The 18,067-nt window shown below is 39.5% G+C and overlaps 2 protein-coding genes across 2 annotated transcripts; both read right to left on the reverse strand.

Moving 5' to 3' along the window:
* Positions 1-409: 409 nt before the first annotated feature.
* LOC137276669 (UDP-N-acetylglucosamine transporter TMEM241 homolog) lies at positions 410-15,071 on the reverse strand. Its single transcript, XM_067808286.1, has 15 exons — positions 15,008-15,071; positions 14,216-14,371; positions 13,368-13,414; positions 12,933-13,016; positions 12,053-12,134; positions 10,529-10,606; positions 9,749-9,826; positions 8,590-8,638; positions 7,335-7,383; positions 7,049-7,084; positions 6,226-6,260; positions 5,142-5,211; positions 4,533-4,629; positions 4,289-4,353; positions 410-3,716 (listed from the first exon to the last, which is right to left on the reverse strand). The coding sequence occupies exons 2-15, from the start codon at positions 14,303-14,305 to the stop codon at positions 3,560-3,562; spliced, it is 1,017 nt and encodes a 338-aa protein (XP_067664387.1). The 5' UTR covers positions 14,306-14,371; positions 15,008-15,071; the 3' UTR covers positions 410-3,559.
* Positions 2,047-3,477, reverse strand: LOC137278760 (perilipin-4-like). Its single transcript, XM_067811272.1, has one exon. The coding sequence runs from the start codon at positions 3,475-3,477 to the stop codon at positions 2,047-2,049; it is 1,431 nt and encodes a 476-aa protein (XP_067667373.1).
* Positions 15,072-18,067: the final 2,996 nt, after the last annotated feature.

An 18,067-nucleotide genomic window follows, 5' to 3' on the forward strand; every position in this document is an offset into this window, starting at 1 on the left:
ATCTTTCACATTATATTCAATTAAAGGCATTCACTACATATTGCCCTAAAATCCTTCACGCCATATTTCTTTAAAGGCATTAAAGGCATTTCACAATATATTCACTTTAAAGGCATTCACAACATATTGTCCTAAAATCCTTCATGCCATACTCCCTTAAAGACGTTCACAACATTTTCCCCCTACCTCTTTCACATTACATTCCCTAAAAGGTATTCACAACATTTTGCCCTAAAATCCTTCACGCCATATTCCCTTAAAGGCGTTCACAACATATTGCTCTAAAACCCTTCATATAACAATGGTCTTAACTCCATGCACAGCAAATACTGCATAAGCCACTTTAGACATCTTAAAGTTTCTGTTAACACACATACCAGAACATCCAGTGTTGCAACAAACAGCAGTGTCAATAGTAAGATGTTTTATTCAAAACAATGGCCACCACAGAAGTCCCAGTCAAAATGATTCAAATACTGTTACCCAAAGTGCATGAATACTCCATATAAAAAAACAGAAGAATGCAATAATAAGAAAAAAAGAAGAAAAAAGAAAAAGTTGTGAAGTGATGATAAATAACAATCAGCTGCTGTTTCAGCAAGTGAGACATGTCAGTTTTCCAGATGTACATATTTCACTGTGACAAAACATGAGGATTTCTCAGTATCCTTCAGTAAAGTATACACTTGACAAATATACAACATGCATAGAGTCATGATATTTCGCACAAAGAGAAGAACAATCTTGTTCCTCATGAAGCATAATAAGTTGTACAACAGTTTACATGAGGTATTGACATAGCAACATACATACGTCACTTCTTCACCATGTTACTAAGTATATCCCATGAAAAGGGGCCAAGGCTGTACGGCATTGATCACACTGCTGACAAGATGAGTACATAGTACATAATTCCTCATGATCACACTGCTGACAAGATGAGTACATAGTACATAATTCCTCAAGGAATGATAATGGTTTTTTGACAATTAAATATCACAGCAAGGATGTGAGAGTGAACATAGTGCAAGTCAAGATATATCAAGGTGGTGTATTGTCTTGTCTGAACCAGTCAAACAAGTGGTTGATACAGTGAGCATTGCCCCATGTGTTCAGGGTACAGTGACATCACATCCTCCACAACACAGTGTCCGAGTACCCAATCCATGTTAGCAGGTTGTTGTGACAATCGCAGGGTTATAGAGGCCATATGATGCCCTGGACTCACTAATTCAGTTCAGATAAAAGAGTGAGTGAATGAGTCTAGTTTTACGCTGCTTTCATCAGTATTCCAGCAATATCATGACAGGGAACACCAGAAATGGGCATCACACATTGTGCCAATATGGAACATGGAATCCATGTCTATGGTGTGATGAGCAAATGCCTTAACCACTAGGCTATAACACAGCCCTCAGGTTCAAGGGGCCTCCCCACAGAACCTGTGTGGGTATGAAACCAAGGAAAACATCTTTATCACATGTCTGCCTCTCTATCACTGTTATTACTACAACATCTGATAAAAGTCAGAGACGATATACAAACATTTGTAGTATTAAGGATATGAATCATTGCTTTGGAAACTGGTGACCCCTCACATCAGCCAGCTTGCAGTCAGTGCCTGGATACATGTATCATAGAGAGTCCTGAATACAAATAAACATTGTTGTGTCGAAGTTGACTGGGTCAGTTTAGATTTACACTGCTCTATATTCCAGCTATATGGCAGCGGTCGGTAAATAATCGAGTCTGGATCAGACAATCCAGTTGCTAACAGTATGTGTATCTGTCTGCGCATTTGGGAACCGAAGACATGTGTCAACCAAGTCAGTGAGCATAACCACCAGATCCCAATAGTCCCCTCTTACGACAAGCATGGGTTGCTGAAGGCCTATTCTACCCCGGACCTTCACAGGTCTGTAGATGAAAGACAGTGTGAAAGGATCGTGTATTACAGTCACACCTCAGTGTGAGGATTCAAGTTGTACAGTCACACCATAATGAGAAGGATCAAGTCCACCAGTCTCACCAGTGTGAAGCATTCAGTCATACAGTCACACCATAATGAGAAGGATCAAGTCCACCAGTCTCACCACAGTGTGAAGCATTCAGTCCTATAGTCACACCATAATGAGAAGGATCAAGTCCACCAGTCTCTCCACAGTGTGAAGCATTCAGTCCTATAGTCACACCATAATGAGAAGGATCAAGTCCACCAGTCTCACCACAGTGTGAAGCATTCAGTCCTATAGTCACACCATAATGAGAAGGATCAAGTCCACCAGTCTCTCCACAGTGTGAAGCATTCAGTCCTATAGTCACACCATAATGAGAAGGATCAAGTCCACCAGTCTCTCCACAGTGTGAAGCATTCAGTCCTACAGTCACACCATAATGAGAAGGATCAAGTCCACCAGTCTCACCACAGTGTGAAGCATTCAGTCCTACAGTCACACCATAATGAGAAGGATCAAGTCCACCAGTCTCTCCACAGTGTGAAGCATTCAGTCCTACAGTCATGCCATAATGAGAAGGATCAAGTCCACCAGTCTCACCACAGTGTGAAGCATTCAGTCCTACAGTCATGCCATAATGAGAAGGATCAAGTCCACCAGTCTCTCCACAGTGTGAAGCATTCAGTCCTACAGTCACACCATAATGAGAAGGATCAAGTCCACCAGTCTCACCACAGTGTGAAGCATTCAGTCCTACAGTCACACCATAATGAGAAGGATCAAGTCCACCAGTCTCTCCACAGTGTGAAGCATTCAGTCCTACAGTCATGCCATAATGAGAAGGATCAAGTCCACCAGTCTCTCCACAGTGTGAAGCATTCAGTCCTACAGTCACACCATAATGAGAAGGATCAAGTCCACCAGTCTCACCACAGTGTGAAGCATTCAGTCCTACAGTCACACCATAATGAGAAGGATCAAGTCCACCAGTCTCACCACAGTGTGAAGCATTCAGTCCTACAGTCACACCATAATGAGAAGGATCAAGTCCACCAGTCTCACCACAGTGTGAAGCATTCAGTCCTATAGTCACACCATAATGAGAAGGATCAAGTCCACCAGTCTCTCCACAGTGTGAAGCATTCAGTCCTACAGTCACACCATAATGAGAAGGATCAAGTCCACCAGTCTCACCACAGTGTGAAGCATTCAGTCCTACAGTCACACCATAATGAGAAGGATCAAGTCCACCAGTCTCTCCACAGTGTGAAGCATTCAGTCCTACAGTCATGCCATAATGAGAAGGATCAAGTCCACCAGTCTCTCCACAGTGTGAAGCATTCAGTCCTACAGTCACACCATAATGAGAAGGATCAAGTCCACCAGTCTCACCACAGTGTGAAGCATTCAGTCCTACAGTCACACCATAATGAGAAGGATCAAGTCCACCAGTCTCACCATAACGAGAAGGATCAAGTCCACCAGTCTCTCCACAGTGTGAAGCATTCAGTCCTACAGTCATGCCATAATGTGAAAGGCCAAGTCCTGCAGTCACAACAGAATGTAAAATTAAAAGTTTTGTTGTCACACCACAGTGTCAATGGTCAGGCGACCTCTGTCCTCAGGAGGTCTTGCTGTAGGTTGTCTCTTCTGATGTTTGGGTGGGTGTGGGGCAAGACATCTTCCACCATCACCTGGGGTGCTGTACGGGCAGTCAGGGACTTGCTGCTGGCCAGAGCACCCAGATGATTTACTGTGATCCTGTGAAAAAATAGAGTTACATGTGTCATTAACAGCTGAATTGTCTTGAGTAACAAAAGATACTGCTTATACAGTGTACACATCGTAGATCCAGTCTGGGCACAACTTGCAAAGACAACTCATCATTGAGGGCTAACTCATCATAGATGCTGACTGACCACTACTTGTAACATAACTCATGACAGAGCCTGACAGGGTACTACTCGTAAGACAACTCATCATTGAGGGCTAACTCATCATAGATGCTGACTGACCACTACTTGTAACATAACTCATGACAGAGCCTGACAGGGTACTACTCGTAAGACAACTCATCATTGAGGGCCCACTCATCATAGACTCTGACTGACCACTACTTGTAAGACAGCTCATCACAGAGCCTGACAGTGTACAACTTGTAAGACAACTCATCGCTGGCAATAATTGGGTACTACTTGTAAGAAAACTCATCACAACTTATCATTAAACCTGATTGGCTACTACTTGTAAGAGAACTTATCACTGAGCTGGGTACAATCTGGAAGTCAACTTAGGTCAGAGCTGAAAAGGATACCATTTGCATCACAACTCACCACAGCGCTTGGTTAGCTACAACTTGAATGTCAAAGAACAGCAGGGACAGTAAGGATCCCACGATCTGAAAAACAGATTGCAGCCATTCAAGCTCAAATGTTAAGGCAGGTCTCAAGTTAAGTCACTGTTGCTAATATAGAGCATAACAATTATAAGGTATTATGGTATCTCATTTACATTCAGAACAGATTTTGGGACTGAGTCCATGCATAATAATGGACAGTCCCCTGGTGTATTGCTCACCTTACTAATGGCTAGTGATGCCTGGTAGTCCAGGGGGTGTTCTTCCTCTTCTTGTAGTCTGATGGACAGCAGGTTCAGGAACATGCCCAACACACCACTGAAGAAATAGAAAATTTCCATGGCAACACAGAATATAACACACAATATATTAAACAATATTTCCAACTAGAAGAATATGCCTGACTCACAACTGTTGGAATATATACTTACCATGGTAACACAAGAACATCACATACAGCAGATTTGTGAACATATCCAATTCAAGGAATGTACCCCCTACACTACTGTTGGAATATTAAGTCTCCATGGTAATACTGGAATATCACAAATAATAGATTATAAAACATGCCCAACTCAAGGACATGCTCTGCATGCCACAGCAGACGTTACAAGGATTTATTATTATATTGTTTAACAGGAAATCAATTTTAATCAATATTATAAATTTGAAAATAAATTTGAGCATAATGAAGATAAAGTATTTTTAAATATTTCTATACAACCATAAGAACAGAAACAATGGTTGTACAGCCACTGACATACACTAGGGATAGGTGTTGTGGTCACTAAGACTTCATTGTTTATACACAAGGTAATAACATCACTTGCCTCAGTATACATCCCACATAAAACTTGGAAAAGTATAAATACGGAAACTTGGCAGCTTCCAGAGCATCACCTGTAACAACACAGGATCAGCTAGAAAAACACGATATGACATAAACAGCTATAACAACATCACGTTGTGACATAATCACTTGTAGATGTTTAATGTGATAATACAATCATTTGTACATACAAGTGTGATAATACAATCAGTTGTCAGAAAGAGGTGTAATCAGACATCCATGTGATAAGACATTCGTCTGTCACATAAACATGTGACAAGACAATCAGCTGTCACACAATCATGTGACAAGACAATCAGCTGTCACACAATCATGTGACAAGACAATCAGCTGTCACACAATCATGTGACAAGACAATCAGCTGTCACACAACCATGCGACAAGACAATCAGCTGTTGGGCATATGTTGTAAGACAATCAACTGTCACAAAACCATGTGACAAGACAATCAGCTGTTGGGCATATATTGTAAGACAATCAACTGCCAGAAAACCATGTGACAAGACAATCACCAGTCACACAACTATGTTACAAGGCAATCAACCATCACACAACCATGTTAAGAAGTTAAGACAAGTTAAGAAGTGAGCAAAGCTCACAGCTCAGCTCAGTTACTTCATATCAGAGTTATAATAAACTGTCACAGAACCATGTTAAAAGACTATCAACTGTTGCACAACCAAGTGATAAAACAATCAACTGTCGCACAACCAAGTGATAAGACAATCAACTGCCACACAACCATGTGAAAAGGCAATTGACTGTCACAGGACTATGTAAGACGACAATCAACAGTCACACAATATATACGGCTGTAACAACATGATGATACAAGTGTTGATACAATCAGGTGTAACGACACCATGTGATGATACAATCAGTTATAACAACACCATGTCATGATACAATCAGTTATAACAACACCATGTGATGATACAATCAGTTATAATAACACCATGTGATGATACAATCAGTTATAATAACACCATGTGATGATACAATCAGTTACCTTAACTTAGTGACAGTGAGATCCATAATGGGGAATTATATTCTGTCATACCTACCAATAAAGTAGCTGGACGGTCCAAGTATTATCACACTGAAAATAGAATGATTTGTAAAGGGACTAAAATATGTATACAATATTTGTGACATTTCTAACTTTACATCTCAAAACTTTTCAACAGAAAACTTTAGTATGGGCAAGATGTTAGACTGACAATGAAGTGAGCATGTGCATCACTATGACAACCAATGATAATGTTAACCAATTACACACCAATGTGTTAACTTTCAACTAATCATTCTCTCTATAACGGGAGAATATGTGAAATTTGGACCATTTTCTAAATGGCATTGTGTATTCATGCTTTCAGTCATGGAAGCAGTGCCCATTTACACTTATCAGTGGTGTACACAAAGTCCAAGATCTGGACTATCACTTGTCACACGTCTGTTTTTATGGAACCCATTATGGCTGAGTGGGTTAGATGGCAGACTTTGTGTGATGGCAATTAGGTGCCTACCTAAGAGTGTGGGTTCGAATACTGAATAGGACTCCTCTTAAGAGCACTAGAATCTGTACTTTACTTATAAAGTGCAATCATAAATATAACATGATACATTTGACTACTATCTCAGTGGCATATGAGACCAGCTCTGCCTGATCTACACAGCCAATTTATTATTCTCGATGGTTTTACATTGCTTTGAGCAAAATTCTAGCAATATCATGCTGAGGGACAGCAGAAATAGGCTTCACACATTGTTCCCTTGCAGGGAATCGAACCTGGATGCTTGGGTACCCCACAGTCCCTAGGGAATATAGCTGGGACAAAAGGAAGTACTGGTTTTATGAAAAGGGAAATAACTCTGTATCAAACATACCTGTAAATGTAACTTGAGTATAACCTCTCCAGACAACTGAAAATATGTTTGTCAATTTAGATTACATTCTCTCAATCATTACTCAAACATTAAAATAACATGATTTGCATAATTCCAATAAATCTGAGGTCTTTCAAACATTTCAGTACAGCTGAAAAAGAGAAACAAATTAAAAATCATAAAAGCTGTTATGCAACCCACTTATGATTAATATGAATATAATTCCAAAGGTAATAATCAAAGTTACACACCACAATCTTCGATTGATGGAATGGGTGCTACTCACTTGAGTTTTAATCTCCCTTTCATCAAATTTGTGTAAACATCAATTAAACCTGAAAAATGAAAAATCACAAATTAAGATCGACTTCATAAACATCGAGTGGTTACATTCTTAGAATTGTCTCATGGGAAAAAAATCAGCACTTCCTGATGACACCATTGTCTAATTTTTCAAGACAGAATTAACTCTTTCACTTGTCTTTAGGAATATCCCTTTTACTTTCATGTAAAATTTGTCATGATATTGAAAACACAATTATAATTATATGCCTGTAAACACAAAACTAAAACTCTAACTATATGAAACAAGAAAAAGAAGATGATAGAACCCGTAGTTTCTGTGTGATAAATATATCAGCAACATATTGTGCATAATATTGTACAACCTTCAGGTAAATTAGAAGACTTTTTATTGGTTAATAGCCAATGAGTATGAAACAGTATTCAATAGTTTTATGGGTAGTGTGAATCCATCATACACTGTGATTACACGATGCCATTTAGAAAGTGGTCAAATGCAACATATGTCATATTTGGGATAACACTTTCTTAGTAAAGTACAAATTCTAGTACTTTTTTGGGCTGAGTCCCATCCGGGATTAGAACTCGCACTCTCAGAGTCAGGCACCTAATTGCCAGCACACAAAGTCAGCCGCCTAGCCTGCTCAGTGGAAGTTGCGACAGCTCACTTTGTGTGCTGGCAATCAGGTGCCTGACTCTGAGAGTGCAGGTTCTAATCCCGGATGGGACTCAACCCAAAAAAGTACTAGAATTTGTACTTTACAAAGAAAGTCTTATCCCAAATATGGCATATGTTGCATCTTACACTGTATATTGGGTTGTATGAATGACCTTAACAGGCTGCCACTACTGACATTAAAATCCAACTCACCAGAGATATCAAAATTCAAATATTATTATCATAAATACTATAAAAGTTCCCTATTTTTAATTCATGTTTAGAATATGAATATTTTTCACTATGGAGTAGAAACAAATAGGACCTACAGACAAATCCTACAACAAGAAGTTCCTTAGACAATTTTTAATCTGCCGCAAAGAGTTACATCCCTTTCATAATGATATATGCAACTACAGTTATGATGAGACACTACAGAAATAGAAGAGAATGGATGAAAATGGTTCCAGAAACAAACAATAAGAGCTTAAAACTGCAAAACTTAATAAATTCATTACATGGCCACTTGCCATACTGTCCCATACTACTTGTCAAATGGCTGTTCAACTAATAATCTTACCACTACTTATGACATGGATGCTCATCCAGAAGTATCCCTCAGAGTTCAACTGAAATACAAATATAGAGAAATCTGGGAGAAAGAAAAAACAACCTGAAAACACTTTACCTAATGCATGATTCTGAAACTTGGTATATCAACCATCTTTGATCAGGCTGACTACAGTAATCATATTGACAGGTTCCACCAGCTACCTTGACACTGAATACTTAAAGTAGCACCAGGAGGTGAGGTGAGGTGAGGTTAGGTGAGGTGAGGTGAGGTGAGGCGAGGCGAGGCGAGGCGAGGCGAGGCGAGGCGAGGTGAGGACACTGATGTGAAGTGAGGTGAGCAATGGAATGTACTGGTACACTGAGGTGAGGTGAGGTATAATATGCTGAAGATTACTGCAAGTACACTGAGACATGAATGCATTTGTGGAACTGTTGGAATTAATCATGACTTATAGTGCTAATCCACTGAGAAACCATGGCACAGTTTAACCTGATTTCTAAGCTTGGACACTGACATGAGAATTTCAACAAGCCACTACTTGTTGTATCCCTTTACCATGCATTAACTGTATAATTAAAATAACTGTCTTTCATCTACACATTACTCCCAAGCACTGTGAAGAAATATCATGGAAGAATTTATCTGATAAATAGTAATCTACTACAAATAAGACAAATACACCATTGAAAGAGCTGAAGAGCGAATGAGTTTAGTTTTACACCACTTTTAGCAATATTCCAGCAACATCATGGCCTGGCACACCAGAAAAGGCCTTTCAACATTGTACCCATGTAGGGAATTGCATGACAAGCAAATGCTTTAACCACTAGTCTTCCCACTGCCCCAGGAGCTGAAGAAGATGACATGTTCACACAACTGTAGGTAGCTAGCTATTGCAACACACAGACTTCAGATGGTGAAAGGTTCTTGGTTTTATAGAGAAGTACAGTGCACTCTGTCTAATTCTGACTGACTCACTAAAACATCCGAATTAGATAGCAGTCCGAGGTACATTTAAGTTTCATATATCAATGCCCGAAGGCTCCGACCATAACTGGTAGTGCATGGTATAGTATTTTGTTGTTGAGGGAAGGAGTGTGTCAGTGGTGACAACAGGCTTGTTATGGACTGAAGAAGATCATTACTATTTGTAAGATATTCCTACCTGGGGGTCTGTCTTGATGATGGCTATGGACGACACTGTTGTCAGCATCAGCATACCGTACACATAGATGCCGGTCAGCTGAAACAAGATGTACCAGCAGAACATAGAGACTCCATCCTTACTTATATATTCCCTGCAATTACTCTTCCTAATTTGACCTGTTTGCATGGTGGGTGAGCTAGCTAATGTGCTAGGCTAGTAATCCAGTGAGCTTGAGGTATCAGCATCGAACCCATCTGTGACTGGGTGTAAAAACCTTAAAGTCAACTTTGTGTGACTCTTTCAGTGTTGACACAACCTCTAGTGCACAGTACACCACCCTGTGGACATAAAAGGACCCAAAAGTACTTTGGTATGTGACCAGATGGTGGCCACATGAATATGTGAAAACACCTAGTTACAGGTAGAGCAATGTGCAGTAAAAATGGACAAAGTGCTGTGACTGGATGTCCCAATCCACCTGCTGTGAGTGGGTACCTTGTGAGGATGATAAAGTTGCAATGACTTGGTGCACGTAGTGGCTGCAAGAGCTCTATGTTCCCTTGGGAGATGAGATTGATAATACTATGTGTCGTTGAGACTGGCATCCAGTGATCAAGTGAATAAATACCAGTGGCTTGAGCATGTACTAGTTGTGTGGATATGCGTACAATTTACATGTCCAATAGTAATAATGACCACTACTGCACTAAATGTCATGTCCGGTATCAACTAGGGATGGACAATTGAGACACGAAGTGATCTCGACCCCACAGCCATGCATCCTTTCCCATGGCTCACCTGTCTGTTAATGGCCAGCTCGCCCGTCCACTTGATCACAATGGTCAGGTTCTGCATAGAGAAGAAAACTGGCACTGCCTGAAAACGGAATTTAACTGGAGATGAGAAAGATATTGATATTATAGCTAACTTTAAAGAATGATGACTGGAATAAATCAGAGATTGGAAGAATTATTAACGATTATCCATATGAACATTGTGCCATTGAAAATACCTCATATAAACCAGTCCATGAAAGAAGCCTGACCCAGCCAGACATCTGGGGCCCATTTCATAAAGCTCTCGTAAGCCTAAGATCTAGTAACATTTCTCATAGCATCTGTAGCTCCTGTGTTAGGAGACCAGACACCAATAGTGAATTTTCTTAGATTAGATGTATGGAATATCAAATAAATTTTACAAGACCTTCGAGCTGGTTTACAGTAAGCGTAGACCAGTCATCGGAAATCTAGCCCTTATCGGGCGGTTGGACAGGCTTTATTTCTACATTTTATAAACTATTTTAATGAATTAAGTTTAAATTATACACACAATACTCAGGTATATCTTCACGCAAGGGACACTTGTAAACTAGAAAAACTGTTTTTGTCAATGACCCATACATAGATGTGTCACCAGTGACGTGAAATATGTGTCTTTCAGTGTGGTAGTTCTTCAGTTCTACTAACTGTTGATCTCTATATACAGTCACATATCGTTTATGAGACCTCTGTTTATCTGACAATCGGCTTTATCCGACACTTTTATCATGGTAACAAACTGAATAAACATAATTTAGTCTCAATTATTTAGTCTGACACTGTCTTTGACAATTTCCTATGCAACAGACGATGTCCAATTGACGAGACTTGGCTGTACACAACTGGACTGCATTATGACCTAACCGACAGCAAGCCCTTTTGAAATAATATGGTATCAAACTGCATTTAACTTTTACGTAGAATTATTCTAATGAATAGTCAGCTCATTGGTTTAAAAGTACCAAACAAAGAAAACCTAGCTATTCAATGGCTGAAATATAAGGCTATATGAAGCGTATGAGAGAAATGCAAGAGAATGGACTTTATAATTTGATGTATCATCTAAATATTTCATTCAAAGACAGACGATTGTGTTATTCCTGATTTGTTAAAGAAACACATTACAAAAACTTAGTAATTGGTGCCCACTGAAGCCACTGATCGATCCAATTCAGAGTAGGAAAATGCTGGTAAATGTTTGCATATCTGCATAAATTATGACAACAACAGACCTGTACAAACTGGACTACATTTTGGAAATAAACATATAACTGTCTGTGTTGCTCCTTCTGACTGAGCATGTAACCTAATGAAAAATCCATCCATTGTACATCATGAACACTGAGCAAGGGACATAACTCTGACTACCAAAACCTAAACTGATCTTTGTCACCCACGAAACTACTAGAACAGTACAGCCATAAACACCATCACCTTCTGATGCAACCACACCACTACCACTGTCACCACTTTGACCACTACCACTACTACCACCATTACCTACCAGATTTGCAAGAGCCCTGGATCCAGAGTATATGGAGGTGACAAACAGCATCATTCCTGGCAGCCATACTGCAATGTCCTGCCTGAAACATGCCAGACAAACATGACAGTCAGCAGCGACTGTAGCCAGCTTAACAACTATACAGTATATTGTGCAGCAACAGAACTGTCATGGCAGTCACGCACTCTATGGGACGCAAATGATAAGGCGTTTGTATTTCTAGTGTTTCCCATCTCATATTCACCATGAATTTCGAACCTGATGTTTGCTACCGTAATACCAGCTTATTTATCTCCATTTTCCCAGTCACTGTGGAAATTTATGCAGTAAAGTGATAAAACATTTGGTTACCCTTGCATACTCATAAAGAAAAATGTCAGCTTGATTTTTCTACATCTACATTCATAAGAATTCTTTCTCCAGATGGCCGATGACCACGAGGATCTGCATGTGTACCTACCTCCTGAATGTGGACCGTAGATTTTTTTCTCCAGATGGCCAGTGACCACAAGGATCTGCATGTGTACCTACCTCCTGTCTGTGGATGGTAGATTCTTTCTCCAGACGGCGGTAACCTTGAGGACCTGCACATGTACCTACCTCCGGAATGTGGACAGTAGATTCTTTCTCCAGATGGCCGATGACCATGAGGATCTGCACATGTACCTACCTCCTGAATGGGAACAGTAGATTCTTTCTCCAGATGGCTGATGACCATGAGGATCTGCACATGGACCTACCTCCTGTCGGTGAACAGTGGATTCTTTTTCCAGATGGCCAGTGACCACAAGGATCTGCATGTGTACCTACCTCCTAAATATGGACAGTAAATTCTTTCTCCAGATGGCCAGTGACCACAAGGATCTGCATGTGTACCTACCTCCTGACTGTGGACAGTAGATTCTCCAGATGGCCGGTGACCATGAGGATCCGCAGCAACAACGCCCCAACCAGGGTCTGCCATCTGTGGTGTAATCATAATAATACATGTTCACAAGTGCTTAAATACAAAAGTTCAACATGACACATTATTTAAATCAATAAATTGAGAAAAATCATAATTACGTGTTAAATGTTAAATTCATGCCAATGAGAAGACAAAATGCAAATGCTCAAAACTGCAACAGCACAGTATCTATTGGAGTATCATACAATGAAATGACATTGACCACTTTTGAAGTTATTTTCTTGCATGTACTTTAAAAGTACTAAAGGCACCAACATCTGAAATAGTGCCCATTGTCACAGCGGAATACTGAAATCTTTTTTTCCCATGGTCTAATTAAAAAAATGGAAAGTAACAAGAATTACCTACCCTTGAAATATAGTTGGGTAGGTGAACTTGAGCACTGACAACACATACTGTAACAAACATGTGATATTTTATTATTCATTCAATCTATTGAAAACAAGAATAAATTGTATTCCTAGCATACTGAAGGAAACAAATAAGGGAAAACCACTTAATTTCAGCATCATCTATTCCCAGATATTCGCATTGCAATTCAAAACTTGATCAGAAAGCTGAAAAGTATTAAAGGAACATTTGTACTTTCATATCTTTGCATGTTTGTTTCCCTGAGTATATATTAATAATACTTTCTTACTTTTCAAGCTTAATATACACTGAACTCAACAGGCATTATGAGGATTGGTGTCAGAATGTACGCCTGGTTAACATGTGCTTGTTGTATACAGAGACAAAATGGATTGGGTGGTAAGGCTCATTGACTAGAGAATTGATGGTACTGATTATATAATACTGTAGTACCATGTCTTTTCATGCCAGTTCTCACCCTGAATCTTCACAATTATAATCAGACTTCATAAATCAAAAACAAATGGATCATATCAGGGGCTTATTTCTCATGAAACTTTACCACAAAGTGCAAATCAACTAATATACTGGCCCCAAACCACCTGTGACTGCTCTCGTGTAGACGTCATGAGTCAGAGAGTTGGTGTTCAGCAATCCATGCTAGTCACAAGGAGATTATTAGGACTAGGTAGTCATCTAAGCAGATCTGGTTGGTTGAAGGCTTTTGCAGATCAGGAAGAAACAGCAGCAGGGGAACAATCTTATCGTATATCTGCCTAGAACATGCTGGAACCAGGACCATAAGACAGATAACTGACCATAAAATGGTCTCTGCTGACACTTACTTTGTTCACAAAGTTTGTTGCCACGAACAGGAAACAAAAGAAGAGAATAAGCTGGAATGGCTGCTTTGGTGTTGTCGTTTCCGGCAACATGGCGTGAAAGTTGGTGGGAATGTCTACATCTTCAGAGTCCTTGGTTCATCAAGTATCCAGAAATAACTGCAAATAATGTTTGAAAATCTAGACCCTGACAGTCAAATTTTGGACTTTTTGCAAATAATTACACACATTGTAAAAAGAAAGAATCTTGTCTATTAACTGCCATCCCAAAATTTACATTCAAACACAATATTCTAAGCTGTGGAGTTTTCACCTTTAACAGTGGAATAGCACAGTTTGCCAGGTATGATGAATATATAGGATGATTGTTGGGGTTCGTAATATGATTTGAGGACAAAGCAAACGAAAAAACCCCCAAAGAACTAAAAACAAAAAAGAAATACAAGCCACAAATATACCATTTTAATAACTGATGTTTTTTAGGTGATGTTATATTTTTTTTTTCTTATTCCCTTTCAGCAATGTTGGCCTTAGAGCCGACATGGTAAACACATAGCAGGCGTCTGATGATACTGCATTAATGTCCTTGGAACGACTTTTGTCGTTTTGATGATGCACACATTAAACAATGTAATATAAACCGTTTTCGATCACATGAGAAGACTTAATTAGAAGATGTGACAGATTGGGATGTAATTCTCCATAAAACCAAAATAATGCAACCTTTACTGTCAATTGGGGGTGTTTAAGAAAATCACCAATGCTGACTAAAAGTGAAACCCCTAAAAATCTTACGGTCGCAGTTCAGAGCATCAAGCAATGTGACTTCGTGGCGTCCATCTTGTGGAGTTCCGGAAGTGCTATTTATAGACTATGGGGCTTTCCCCGATAGGTAGCGCTACCGTCCGCTTGCACCAGTTGATTTAGCAACGTATTTTGTTTCAAGAGTCAAGTGTCGGTTCATGCCTTCCCATGTAAATGATATTTAAATGTACAAAAAGCAAAGCCTTATGCACACTTTGAAATCGTTATCCATGAATGTAATATAAAACTTAAAGTAAATAAATTGACGTAATATATTTATATATGTATAGCTTGTTGTATGATTAATTTTGTCTTTTCCAAACTCCCCCGATCGAGTGAGTGAGTTTGGTTTTACGCAGCCTCTAGCAATATTGTGGCTGGTGACACCAGAAAGGGATTCACGCATTGTACCCATATGGAGAATCGAACCCGGGTCTTCACCTTGACTGGCGAACGCCCCACTAGACTACCACACTGTCCCAATAACTTCACTGAAATCGAAATTATTTGAAATATACATGTCAACAACAAATCAGGATTTAATAGCAATTTGTTTCAGTCATTTGCTTTAATTGTATTATCTCTCGTTCACCATTTACAACAGTAGTGACAGATGCAGGGAAAACAGTATGTTCATTTAATTGTGTGATATATATCAGTGCCGTTAAAACCGTACCCACAGGCTGTTAGCAGGATTATGATTCAATAGAAGTTCATAGAGTTCAACTTCATAGAAGTTCATATAATTTCATTCGCTTAAAATATTTTTGTTGTAAATTGCCAATTTATATCTTATACAAAGTAATGTTTTATGACGTCAGAATAATCATCGTTTTTACAGCAATAACGACTGGAGCGTGTAATATTATTGTTATGTATGTACGTATCTGTGCGTGTGCGTGTGCGTGTGCGCGTGTATTTGTGTGTATTTCAACTAGCAATCTACAGTATATCACAATTTGTACAAAACGTGGTCAAAAACACTTGATGTATCCTAATTTGAATTCCATGGGTTCGAACGGCTTGATGGACATAAATCATGAAGTTCAAGGGTTAGGGGGAAGTGCTTCCCAGGGAAATATCGTCATGCCAACTTTTCTCTGCTTACAGTGAAAAGCACTTTTTACAACATTTCAGCATTTCGGCAACATATTTCCAGTACTAGAACATCCTGCTTAGGGGTCAGGGGTCGTTATCAACCACACGTGCACATGGGACTCTGCAAAACATGATACTTCGAAATGTGAAGTGTTGAAGGATAAGCCTGTTCCACCCAGACGACCAAGCGTGAATACGCTGTTCATGACCTCACGAGAAATTACTGCTAGACGCATATTACATGATCCTGCGCACTAAACGCATTTGTGACAAGAGAGGCGGTACAACGAATTGGGCGAGTACACTTGGCTGCTACAGGTAGCTTGACGATTATGCACGTGCAATACATGCTAACCGTGACATGAAATCAACACCACTACTGTGCAACACCTGTCTCGCTACTGTTTTACACCTGTCTCAATACTGTTAAACAGATTTCAGTTGTAGTAAAAAATGTCCAAGTTAGGAAAACATGGGCAAATAGTTCATTCTCAGGCAAGGGAGATAGCATACAATGTTATCATGTATATGGACAAAATTTGTGCAACCAAAGCAGATTCTCTTTTACAAAGTAGCCTTGCTACTGGACTCTCAACGGCAGCTTTAAAGCGCATTAAGGCAGAAGGTGGTAGGAGTGCGAGTGGACCTACATTTATTAGTCCCACCAAGTAGCGCAAACCCCAAACTTGCAGTTACAAACTTGATGAATTCGACCGGTGTGCAGTCCGTCAATTTGTACAAAGTTTATATGGCGTATAAAAACAACTACCCAATCTGGATACGATGTATGATATGGCAAAGTGCCAGTTGAACTACAAGGGTTCTAAGGAAAGTTTTCGAAAAAATCTCAAAGACATGGGGTTTAGGTGGCGAAAAACGCAGTCAAACCGTAAACTTTTAATGGAACTTAAAGACATTGTTTCCAAGCGTTTGCAATACTTGCGTGCAATAAAGAAATACATAGAAGAAAATCGAACACTCATCTTTATCGATGAAACATGGTTGCATGTACACCACATTGTCCCAAAGTGTTGGCAACTTGAGGGTGAAGTCGTAATGAATAGGGTTCAACCTCCGTCTGGCACCGGACCTCGGCTTATTGTGGTTCATGCAAGGGGTGAAAACGGTTTTCTTCCAAATGCTTTGCTTGTTTTTGATTTCAAACTCAAATCAGCAGACTATCATGGCGAGATGAACCTTGATAATGTTTCCTAATGGCTCCAGGAAAAGCTGATCCCAAACCTTCCATTGCACTCTGTCATCGTTATGGATAATGCACCATATCATAGCAAGCAAGTGGACAAATGTCCGACAACCGACAACAGAAAAGATGACATAAAAGCGTGGCTACAAAGGCACAATATCTTATTTGATGAGAAAATGCTTAAAGCCGAACTATTGTTTCCTGCAAAATCCAACAAATTGGGCCCTGTCTACAGAGTAGACACGATGTTGAAGCAACATGGTCATGATGTACTACGTCTCCCTCCATACCACACAGACCTAAACCCGATTGAGTTAATTTGGGCAAATGCGAAAAATTATGTCGCTTCACAAAACTTGCAGTTCACAAAAAATTCCTTAAGAGTTGCCATAAATGTAAGGATGTCTGCAATCGGTGCAAAAGAATGGTCGGAATGTTGGAAACGTGTTAAAACAATTGAAGATGGTTACTGGCAACGCGTAATCGCAGTAAAAAGGGAAATTGACACACTAGTGATTGACTTAGGACTCGCAAGTGATTCAGACACCGAGACTGATTCAGAGAGTGATAATTAAAGCATACGTCAGTAAGTCCGCCTAATTTTCCAGCATTGTTGTGTCTTGTATGATAATTGACACATACTATATCAGGTTTTTACTGTTCCCATACTTTGTCATAAAAAAAGAGTGATCTTTGGTGAGTTGTCTGTATTTTATATTTTTTTAGTCACTGATAAATCTACTGAGTCT

Source organism: Haliotis asinina, chromosome 3 (genome assembly GCF_037392515.1).
Source record: "Haliotis asinina isolate JCU_RB_2024 chromosome 3, JCU_Hal_asi_v2, whole genome shotgun sequence".
NCBI classification, from domain to species: domain Eukaryota; kingdom Metazoa; phylum Mollusca; class Gastropoda; order Lepetellida; family Haliotidae; genus Haliotis; species Haliotis asinina.